The 12443-nt window shown below is 35.0% G+C and overlaps 1 protein-coding gene across 1 annotated transcript in view; it reads right to left on the reverse strand.

The window, feature by feature from the left end:
• The window catches only part of MEGF10 (multiple EGF like domains 10), a 161846-nt gene that overhangs the window by 80364 nt on the left and 69039 nt on the right, over positions 1-12443 (reverse strand). Inside the window, exons 4-5 of the mRNA XM_072597212.1 lie at positions 9753-9853; positions 2262-2354 (exon numbers count right to left, since the gene is read on the reverse strand). Of these exons, the coding sequence (XP_072453313.1) occupies positions 2262-2354; positions 9753-9853 (194 nt within the window). The remainder of the gene's footprint in view (positions 1-2261; positions 2355-9752; positions 9854-12443) is intronic.

Genomic DNA, 12443 nt, shown 5'->3' on the forward strand with positions numbered 1-12443 from the left:
CCAAGTAAAGTTCAGGTTCCTCAGTGAAAGTAAAGGTAGTCAAGCCTTTCCACAATTTGGTCTCAACCCACTTTTCTTTTTTGGACTAATTTTCTTTTGAAAAAAAGATTAGCCTTCTCTCCCTTTCCCTGCCCTATCCCCACCTTGAAAAACTAAGAAAACAAAGCCCCAGTTATGAGCATGTATAGTAAAGCAAAACAGAATTTTCCATTGACAATATCTTTGAAAAAATGTCAGAATCTTACTCTGAGACCATCACCTCTCTATCAGAATGTGGGTAGCATTTTTCATCATGAATCCTCAGGAACTGTGAATATTATGTTGATCAAAGTTCCTAAGTTTTTCTTTTAAATACAAACACGTATATACACATACATGCATCTACATATAAGCATATACATATATATGTTTTAATCAGCAAAGATCTTCCTTTTCACCCTCCCACCCCAACCCTCTCCTCATATTGAGATCACAAGAAAAACAAAGCCCATTAAATACATGTAGTCAATCAAAGTAATTTTCATTTGTTCATGTCCTAAAAAATATTTGTTTCATTCTGTTTTTTGAAGTCTACCTCTTTCCGTAGGTGGGTAGAATGTTTCATTATTTCAGCATTCTGGAATCCTGGTTGGTCATTACACTGATAAAGAGTTCAGCACAATTGTAATCCATCATATTCATATACCATAATTTGTTTATCCATTCCCAATTTATGTTTACCCCTTCAGATTCCCATTCTTTGCCTCCTCAAAAAGAGCTATAAATATTTTTTGTATATCTTTTTGTACATTTTGTTTTGCTTAAAATTAATCACTCTCTTTGGGCAGTTTGATGACTCTGTAGATAGAGTGCTGGCTCTAGAGTCAGAAAGACCTAAGTTCAAATCTGGCCTCAGACACTTACTAGCTGTGTGACCTTGAGCCAGTCATTTAACCCTGCTTGCTTTAGCTCCTCATCTATAAAATGAACTGGAGAAGGAAATGGCAAACCACTCCATTATCTTTGCCAAGAAAACCTCAAATGGGAGTCATGCAGAGTTGGACACAACTGAATCAACTGAACAAAAACAGAATGAGTGGATCAAAGAACCAATCACAGGAACAATGAATAATTTCATTGTAGAGAATAACAATGAGCCAACATTCTAAAATATGTGGCATGTAGCCAAAGCATTATTTGAGGGAAATTTTATATCTCTAAATGGATATGTCATTTAAAGAGAGAAAGGGAAAATCTGAATGGTCAATAATGTGTTGAAAATGACTACTTCAATTTAATGGAGGATCAAGGAAGAGGAATTGTGTTCATTTACTTTTGAAACAAAATGAACAACAACAAGTCATATAGGTATGGGGCAGCTAGTTTCACACTGGATAGAATTTCGGACCTGGAGTCAAGAAGACTAAGTTCAAATCCAGCCTCAGACACTTACCCATGTCTGACCATAACTAAGTCACTTAACCCTGTTGGCCTCTGTTTCCTCATCTGTAAAATGAGTTGAAGAAGGAAATAGCAAAACACTCCAGTATCTTGGCCAAGAGAACCCCATGGACAGTAAAATCTATAGGGTCATGAAGAGTTTGACATAGCTGAACAATAAAAAAAAATCTTTTTTTTTTAAGTTCCTATAATGAAGGCACCATTTCTAAGCTATATAAATAATTGGTTCAAACTCATAAAACTAAGAGCCATCCCAAATTAGTAAATGGTCTAAGGAGATGAATGGACAGTTTTGCAGAGGAGAAACACAAACTATATATAGCCATAAAATAATGCTCCAAATAATTACCATTTAGAGAAATTAAAATTAAAGTAACTCTGAGGTTCTCACAACCAAAACAGAAGTAGTAGAGAGGGTTAAAATCTGAAACTCAAATGTCAAAAAAAGAATGTTAAAAATATTTTTACATATAATATTTGAAAAAAATTATTTAAAAAGAATAAGTCAATGAAAAGAGGATTTAAAAGAAATTGGAAAAGTCACCTCAATTACCTTACTGAAAAAAAAAGGATACTACGGTTTGGTATAAACTCTAGGATGAAAAAAATTTCATAGATTTTTGTATTAAAGCAACAGTTCTGCAGAGTGAACTACAAGATTTAAGGAGTTATTACTTGAGAGACAGATTCAGTGTTATCTTTGAAATAAAATGAGTACAAGTGTAAGCCAGCTTAAAAAGAAAAAAGCTCGCTAATTCCCAAACAAGAAAGTCCATACAGTAAAAACAGTCCAAGACAGAAAACAACAGGTGAAAACTTACCACTGGAGCAGTTGGTTCCACCCCAGCCAGGCTCACACTGACAGGTGTTTGGAGCAATACAGCGGCCATGGACACATTTATCAGCACAGTGGGCTATCAGAGAAAAATCAATAAAATAAAGGAACTTTAGACACACAAAAAACACTTTTAGTGTGCAGCTGCCTTAAATCCTAGTATCAACAGTCACTTAAAAAAATTCATGCTTGGTAATTTTCTTCATTGAAAGAAGGAAACCTAGCAAAACTAGATTTCAAACTCTATTACAAAGTGGTAATCATCCAAAAAATCTGGTACTGGCTAAGAAATAGAGTGGAATAGATTAGATAATTTTCTTCTTTTAATTCATTGTATAACCACATAAATTTGTCTTTGTTTGAAGATTTCAAAGTATAGTCCTTCATTTCTCCTCTTTAAACGCTATTTCACAAGGGGCAGTGGATAGAGCAAGATGGTACAGTGAACAGAGCAACCTGATCTGGTGTCAGGAGGACATGAGTTCAAATTCCATCTCAGACACTTACTATGTGGCCCTGGGCAAGTCACTTAACCCACATTGCCTCAAAAACAAAATAAAATAAGTTCTATTTCATGGTAAGGAGGAGAGAACTTAAAAGAGAAAATGGAGCATTCAATTTGTGATCTGTGTGTCTCTATGTGTGGCTATATACATGTATTTCACAACATAATACAGCAAGCTATATTCATGACTTCGTGATTTACGAGGATAAAGTAAATATACAACAGAAATACCTTGAAACAAGCAGGAAACTTAAGCCCCAAACAGGTGATCTTCAGAGAAGGTCACCAACACTGTTGAGGAAAACTCTATAGTATTCTGGGCAGGGCAATGAAGAAGAAACGCTTTAGGGCTGGAAGATCCCTGTTAGTGAAAAGCTGTATTCTTTGATGTAATTCATAAAGGTCCTATTTTGTAATACCTATGGGATGTAAAGAAGTGAAACCCTGGACTTACAAACCTAGAATGCATATATTAACTCAAACTGTCCAGTTGCCCTAGCCAAAAATGGCAATATAAGTTTGGCAAAGATATTCAGCATAAAGGGGAGCTCCCATCCCAATTCCTATCACAGACAATTTATTCAATGGCAGTGAAGACAGTACCTAGGGAGGATATCAATCTGACTAGAGACCCAAGTAGCCATGGTACTGTGAAGGTGATTGGATTTACGGGCATCTCTAAAGACAATGAAACAAATACCGACTTAGGATGAATGGATGTAAATTTGTTAGAATACGCATGATGGTCCATGAGATAACTAATATGACAAAGCCCTAACTCCAATCACCGCAAGCACATTTTTCTTATATGTGGTACTAAAATGGGAACAAGCCTGTATGCGGAATCAACTAAAGGAACTCAAAGAAACAGAGAAGTGGAAAGTATGTCCAAGGACAAACCAGTCCCAAATGGACTAAGGATCTAGACATCCTGATACAAGGAGAAAACCAGAGAGTCAGTGCTACATTTTGTTTAATTATGATGAAGACAGTCACATGCACATAAGAGAAAAAAGCATTAGAACTACAGCATAAGATCTGAGAAAAAGAGATTGGGTCAGGGAAGGATCTTTCCTTGATACCACAAACAACGAAGATCATGTCATCAGCAATTCTTTGTTTTTATGGTCTTGTTTAAAAATTAATTTTGAACTTAAAGGCATAAAGACAAAAACAAGAATATTTCCATGTGCACAGCCCAACATAAAAAGAGGAAAACCATGAATCTACATTTCACACTACTTACTTTAAAAAAAAAACTACATAAGTACCACATATAGTTTTCAAAGCTACTCTGCATTCTCTGCTTTCTTCTAAATTGTCTTTCATCATCTGCTGCATACTTTTATAATTTTTTCCCTCCTTCGAGTTGGCTATCATTAGACACAAATATGTGTGTCTACATACATATGTAGTACCATCCTATACATGCTTCTATTTATCAGTTCTTTCTCTGGAGGCAGATAGCATCTTCCTTCACAGGTCCTTTGTAGTTAATTTGAATATTTATAATATTCAAAATGACTTAGTTGCTCAAAGTTATTCTTAAAATAATATTGCAATTACTGTATACAACATTCTCTTGGTTCTGCTTCTCATTATTTCATGCAAATCTTTACATGTTTTTCTAAAGTCAATGAGCTCATCCTTTCTTATAGGACAGTAATATTCCATCACAATCATATGCCCCAACTTGTTTAGCCACCCTTGCAATTTCCAATTCTTTGTCACTACAAAGAGAGCTGCTGTGAATATTTTAGAACATATAAGTTCTTTTTCTTTTTTCCTAATCATCTTGGGAAACAGATCTAACACTGGTATTGCTGGTCCAAAGGTATAGACAGTTTAATAATTCTTTGGGTATAATTCCAGATTGCCGCTGAAATGGCTGGATTAGTTCACAGTTCCGCCAACAGTGAATTAGAGTCTCAAATTTTCCATATCAGCTCCAATGTTTGTTGCTTCCCCTTTCTATCATTTTAGCCAATCTGATAGGTGTAAAGTGATATTTCAAGGTTGGTTCAATTTGCATTTATCTAGTCAATAAGACTTAGAGCATTTTTTCATGACTATAAATTGCTTTGATTTCTTTATTGGAAAATTGCCTGTTCATATCTTTTGATCATTTATCAACTGTAAATGACTCATAGTCTTAAAATTTGACAAAGTGCTTTATACATTTGAGAGATGAGATCTTTATCTGAGATATTGTCTATAAAAATTTTTTCCTGATTTTTTGCTTTCCTTCTGATCTTGGCAACACTGGTTTTATTTGTATAAAAATGTTTCAATTTAATATAACCAAATTTATCCATTGTATATCTCACAATTCTTTCTGTCTATTGTTTATTCAACTATCCATAAATCTGATAAGCCATGTGTTCCATGTTCTTCTAATGTTTTGTGATATCTCCTTTTACGTCTAGGTTGCGTGTGCCTTTTGACCTAATCTTGGTAAATGGAGTAAGATATGGGTCTATGCCCAATTTTCATCAGAATGCTTTCCAGCTTTCCCAACAATTTTTACCAAATAATGAATTCTTACCCCCCAAATTGAAATCTTTATATTTCTCAAACACAAGGTTATTATAACGATTTGTTACTGTGTATTATATTTGTTACTCTGTTTCTCTGACTCATCTTTCTATTTCTTAGCCAGTACCAGACAGTTTTGATAATTACTGCCTTATAATAAAGTTTGAGATCTGGTCTTGCTAAACCTCTTTCCTTTATAATTTTTTCATTAGTTCCTTTGACATTCAGGATTTTTTGTTCTTCCAAGTGAATTTTGTTATTATTTTTTTTGTAACTCAGTGAAATAATTTTTGGTAATATAATTGGGATGGTAATGAATACATAGATTAATTTAGGTAAAATTGTCATTTTTTATTATATTGGCCCTGCCTACTCATGAACTATTAATATTTTGCAATAATTTAAATCTGATTTTGTTTGTATAACATTTTTTACAAACAATTTTGTTCATATAGCTCCTGGTTTGTTTCGCAGGTGTCCTCCCAGGTATTTTATACTGTCTAAAACTATTTTAAATTGGGTATCTCTTACTATCTCTTCTTGCAGAGTTTTGTTGGTGATATATAGAAATATTGATGATTTATGTAGATTTACTTTGTATGCTGCTACTTTGCTAAAATTATTCATTGTTTCAACTAACTCTGTTGAGGGTCTTCCAAGTATATCATCATATCGTGTGCAAAAACTGATAGCCCATTCTGATTTCTTCAATTTCTTTTTCTTCTCTTACTGTTATTGCTAGGATTTCCAATACAATATTGAATAATATTGGTGACAAATGGTGTCCTTGTTTCACTCCTGATCTTACTGGGACAACTTCTAGCTTATCTTCACTACAAATAATGCTTGCTGGGACACTAGTGGATAGAGCACCAGCCCTGGTCTCAAGAGGACCTGAGTTCAAATATATCCTCAGACAAGTGCTAGCTGTGTGACTCTGGGTAAGTCACTTAATCCTGACTGCCTCCAAAAACCAAAACCAAATAATGCTTGCTCATAGTTTAAATTAAATATTTCTTTTCTATTTAGAGAAAAATTCACTTATACCTATACTTTTACATGTTTTCAATGGGAATGAATGTTGTACTTTATCAAAAACTTCTTCTGCATCTCATGATATAATCATACGAATTGTTTCTTTTATTATTGATGTAATCAATTATGTTCATTATTTTCCTTATGTTAAAATATCCTTGCATTCTTGATATAAATCCCACTTCATCACAATGTAGAATCTTTATAACTTATTGTTATAATCCCCTAGTTAGTACTTTATTTAGGATTTTTGCATCCATATTCATTAATGAAATTGGTTTATTATTTTCTTTCTCCGTTTTTACCTTTCTCTGTTTTAATTTAGGTATTAATACCATATTTGTTTCATAAAAGGAATCTGGTAGGTCCTCTTCTTTGCCTATTATTCCAAATTATTTAATATTCCAATTAATTGTTCTTTAAATACTTGGTAGAATTCACTTGCAAATCCATCTGGTTCTGTTGCCTTTTCTTAAGAAGATCATTTATGGCCTGTTCAATTTCATTTTCTAAAATAGATTTATTTAAATATTCTATTTCCTCTTCTAATCTAGGCAGTTTATATTTTTGTAAATATTCCTCTATTTCACTTTAATTGTTAAATCTATTGGCATATAATTGAGTAAAATCACTCTTTATAATTGCTTTGATTTCATCTTTGTTAGTGGCATATCACCTTTTTCATTTTTAATGCTAGTGATTTATTTTTTTCTTTTTAAAAATCATCTTAACCAATGGTTTGTTTTATTGACTTTTTTCATAAAACCAATGTCTAGTTTTATTTATTAATTCAGTGGTTTCTCACATTATATTAATTGTATTATATTAATCTCAATTACATTATATTAATTATATTAATCTCACCTTTAATTTTTGGATTTCCAAAGTAGTGTTTAAGTGGCCATATATATTTATGTATCTTTCATGTCCTTAGTTGTTAGCATCTCTCTCCCCATTAGAACATGCGGCTCCTTAAGAGGAGGGACTCTGTTTTTGTTTTTCTTTCTATTCTCAATACTTAGCTGGTGCCTGGCACATAGTAAGTGCTTAACAAATGTTTATGGTTGTTGATGATTATAATTGTAGCCTTAACTAAACCCATTGCTTTCATCACTGACATGTAATTACCACCATCTTTCTCTTGGATTTTTGGAAATATCAAGTAAATGTTTTTGTCTCATGAACTAAGCTGCTCCCAACATCAACTCAATAAATTACTATGGGAGGCAACATTCCTGAGATCACAAGGGGAAAGAATCAAAAAGTCAATCAGAGGAACAACTGCCACAGTATCTTTCCAGTAAATGACCCTGGCAGACTTACTCTCTAAAGTAAGCCAAGATGGGTCATCACTGAAGGTATTTCTGTGGGTCTACCCCATACAGACTAATGATTAATGGTCAATTTTATACAAATGACATCAAAGTCTAGGATGGAGAAATCATTATTTTTTCTTACTGGAGCTCCCAACATTTTACTGGTGAAACCTATGACTGATTTCCCCTACATTTTATGAAGGGAGAGATAAAAGATACTGGAAATCCAAATTCCCAATTAGCTGTCTCCCATACTGTGAATGCACACAAGTTGTGGGAAAAGGATGTAGATGCAGCAATCTGCTTGGACACCTATCACATAAAGAATTAAGAATAATTACTAAATTGTGATGGAGGTCTTTATTCTGATTCAACCGGTTCAATATTTAGATGGAAATAACTTCCAAAGCGTTTTTCTGGGATAACCACTTTTTAAAAATTTTCAGTTGATTCTTTTCTTTCTAATGGTAAAAAACAAACAAATAAAAACCAGAGCAAACAAAAGTGACGATAAGTGTAATGACTTAGTTCCATTTGGTAACTACATAGAAGCAATGATAGGTGCCAATTCTGCCATTCAGCAGAAGCCCTGGAATAATACTCCTCTACACTATTCACTTTAAACTGAGTCTGACAGCATTTCTCCTACCAGAAGCCCCAGAAGCTACCACATTATTCTTCATTTCATTCTAGCCTGAAGTTGGAAGGGAAAAAATTATAAGAAAGAGCAAGAAAAAAATAATCCCATTCCTTTTCTCTTTTCAACATCTTGAACTCAATAAGGAAAACTGACCTCTCCGTCTCTAGTAAAGAACTATTTTTTTACTTGCCTAAAAGAAATAAGGCTCTTCTCTAAATACATCAGGTCCCCAGTGCAAAGTCATAAAATTTTCTACTTTGCATCCAACAACTATTCACAGATTGTCTTTGACTTGATATCACTTTAGTTTAATGAGTCTTAATAATCTTAATAATCACTTTAGTCACTTAATAAGAAACTTGTTGATACCTCCAGAATCTTCATTAACCTTACAAGCAGTTCATATGCTCACTCTTTAGACTGTAGGAGGCTGCATAGTACAGTGGAAAGAGGGCTAAATTTGGAGTCATAGGACTTCAAAATCTCTGCCACTTAATAACTGTGAGCACTTGGACAAGGCACTTATCCTCACATACACAGTAAGAGAGTTAAAAACTAAATGATCTATAAGCTCCCTTCTGGCTCTAAACATGATCCTAGGAAAAGGTAACCTTTGTTTCACAAAAACTTTTACAATTTACCTATGGATCTAGAGGCAGAACGATGAGTGGTAAGCAGTCTGAACTCATCGATTCCAGTTCTGCCTCTGACATTCCATAGCTATGTGACCATGAGGAAATCATTTAACCTCTCTGAGCTTTAGTTGTCTCATTTGTAAAATTAGGACAATCGTATTCCTTACTTCACAGAACTGTTGTGAGGCCCAAATGAGATAAAGTTATATACATTACTTTCAAATCTTACGCTGCAATGGAAATTCTGGTTATTCTTAATTTATATTACTAGATACTCTTTAAATATCTCGGCACCAATTGGTAAGAAAAGGGGTGGGGTGGGGCATAACAAAGAAAGGGAAGGAGATCTATTTGAGATACTGAGCGAATAATTACATAACATTCCACCAGTTTTAATAGAGCTCTCCAAGAGAGCTGGCTTATCCTAGGCTCCTTTTCATTACTTGGTCAGGGAAAATCAGACCACTGACCTGCTGCATGACCTAGTCTAATGATGGCTCATAAGTTTTCAAAGAGATATTTGTTAAATAATTGTAGCTAAATTGGTTACTGTCGTGAATAATCTTTTTTAACAATCCCTTGCTTTTTCACTGGTTCCCTTGAGCTAAACCATTTGAAATTTAGTGCCAGTCTAGAAAAATAGACTTGGACTTCTCTAACTCTTACAACCTAAGAATGTCCCAGACAAATGTCAAAAAGGAAGGTCAACTGCCCATTGACTCCTCTTGTCCTGAATCTAAGGGTTCTTACCAGAAGCAATCCAACATTTGATAAAACAAAGAATTTTGAAGTGAAAAAGAATTATACTTACGAATACATATTTCCATGCTTTCATAAAATCCAGGACAACACTGGGACTTACGTCTGTACATAGTTTTCTCTCCATGCCGATAGGCTGTGCGATAACTAATTCTATGTATATACAGAGAAAAAAATTCAAATTGTTACTTTTTAATTCTGTATTTAGACTGATTTGGGATAATGTATTAATTAAAAGTTTAGGCTATCAAATGTAGCATATGAAAAATAAATAAATAAATAAATAGATTTACTGAAAATAAAACAGTCCAAAATAATAAGGAAGAAACTTAAAATGGAATTTTTGACCAATATCACAATATCTACATCTTTGACTAAGGATAAGTCAGTTTGACCAATTTAGGCTAAACTATGCATTGATTCAAAGATCAGCAATATTAAAAGTAGGTTATTTCCTTATCTTACCTAATTTCACTAAGATTATTTCTTAGATGCATAAATAGCACTCATTTTATTTCTCCTCCAATTGGGCAATCCATAAACTTTTTTCAAGTTCATGTGGTGTGCCAGGAACTGGGATGAGGCAGTCCTTACTCTTAAGGAATTTACATTCTAATAGACTTCCTGACTGCCTCTTGAATAAAATATATAAACTCTTACGGTTTTTAACAATTTTCACAACTGACCCCAACCTCTCTTCCCAATTTCCCCTTTTGAATTCTGTGGTCCAATAAACTAACTTTTTCTTTATTTCTCACCTATACCACTCTGTCTTCTGGCACTCTATCTCCCATCTCCATGTGGTTACACCAACTAGCCTCTATGCTTGATATCTTACTGTAGTCATCCTTGTCAAAGCAAGTCAACAAGAACTTACTTACTATTTGCCAGGTAATGTGCTGTGTGCTGGCAATTAAAACACAAGCAGAAAGAAAGATAATCCTTACCCTCAAAAAGCTGGTATTCTAATGGGGGAAGACAACACATAAAGGGAAAATGAAAGAGGGAGGGGAGAGAGATAAAAGAGAAGGCTAGAGAGTCAGGAGTACAAACTTGATTGAAATGAAGACAAGATTGGCTTGGGTGTCCTTACCATGGAGGTGCTGGACAAAAACTAGTCAACCAGAGAGAGAGGCTGTAAAAGCAAGCAGCCCTGACATACTCAGGAGGGCCTGCTATCATAGGTTTTAGGTCTGCTTTTCTAAAAGGAAAACAACTTTTGAAGGGTCAACCATCACTTTAATCAAGCACATATATCATTGACTTAGTTTAGGGGAAAAAGCCAGCATCCTGAACTTCAGAGAAAATACAGACAATCATTAATTAGATGGGGCTTCCAGCTGCCTGACCATAAGCAATACATACATCACAGATCAACAGACAGATCCAACCATCTGTCCATACATACATAGTTACCAGAGACAGCAGCACCAACATCTGGGTTTTCAAAGCAGGGGGGTTCCTTAGGGGCTTCCCAGAGTCTCATTTGGCACACAAAAATTCTTCCAAAAATAAGCCCCAAAGTAAAACCTCATCTCAGAGTATTTGTACATTTTTCAGAGCCAGAGGGCATCATAACCCTTGAGAACCAGTGCATTAGAAATTAACAAAAAGTGTGGGCCTCCCCTAGTCAAGTTTTCCTTAATGGGCAGGCAAGATTTTTAACTCTCTGATTAGCATTACAGAGGCCTGAAAAGGTTCTTCTACTGTGTGAAGTTCAGGGGTGGAATGAGCTTCTAGGCTGAAGAGTTTTCAAGATAGGTGCTTTGGGGAGTGAGTGAGGGTGGGGCACATCTCTCTAGTATCCAAACTGATTCCTGTTACTCTAACTGGGAGATCAGATCTGACTTGGAACCTACAAGTCTCAGCAGACAAGTTTCCTATAATTAGTTTTCTAACATCCCATTCTTGTACAATGCCATTTGAGAAAGGTTTAGGAGGTCCCTGCTCCTCTGGGGGAAAGTCTATAGCAATACCCTATAATGTGATTGCTAGTGCTCCAAAGTACACTTCTCAAAAGTCCTACCTACTGAGGAATGGCAAGAGTCCACAGAAATCAAATCTTTTGAGGGGAGGGGCAGAAGCAAAACACAAGCCAAGAATACATGAGGAAAGAGGAGGTAGGTCTCTCCATCCAGAGGCCAGGCAGAAAAAAGGAGGGAGCATCCCTAGTTCCAATTCACACTCATAGTCGGGGCTCTTCTAATTGAGGAGAAAATGTAGATAAGAATAAACATATTCAATAAAATATAAGGGTCTCCCCATTTTGTGTAATACACGCTGGTTTTGCTGTGGGACAAAATCAGGGAGGACTGAGCTTCAAATGTCTGAAAATTCCGTGTGTGTGTGTGTGTGTGTGTGTGTGTGTGTGTGTGTACGTACGCATGCAGGCGTGTGTACATGCACAGAGAAACAGGCAGAGACCAAGACTCACAATTTTGGGGACAGATAGCTGACCTTGGAGTCAGAAAGTATTTGACTCAAATACTTCAGCCACAAGGTGACTATCTGACTATATAATTGAGCAAATCACTGTACCTCTAAGTGCCCTAGGAAATTCTCTGAGATGGAAGAGTGCAGAGAAAATGTCAATCTGCATTTGTCAAGGAAACTCTCACAAGCTCAGTTTTTTAAAACCTGTATATACACACACATATAACAAATATGATACTTTTTGTCATCTCTCATTCATTTTGGGAAAACTACACACTCCAGATAGAATGTGCCTTTGTTACAAATAATG

This window comes from Notamacropus eugenii, chromosome 3 (genome assembly GCF_028372415.1).
Source record: "Notamacropus eugenii isolate mMacEug1 chromosome 3, mMacEug1.pri_v2, whole genome shotgun sequence".
Taxonomy (NCBI): Eukaryota; Metazoa; Chordata; class Mammalia; order Diprotodontia; family Macropodidae; genus Notamacropus; species Notamacropus eugenii.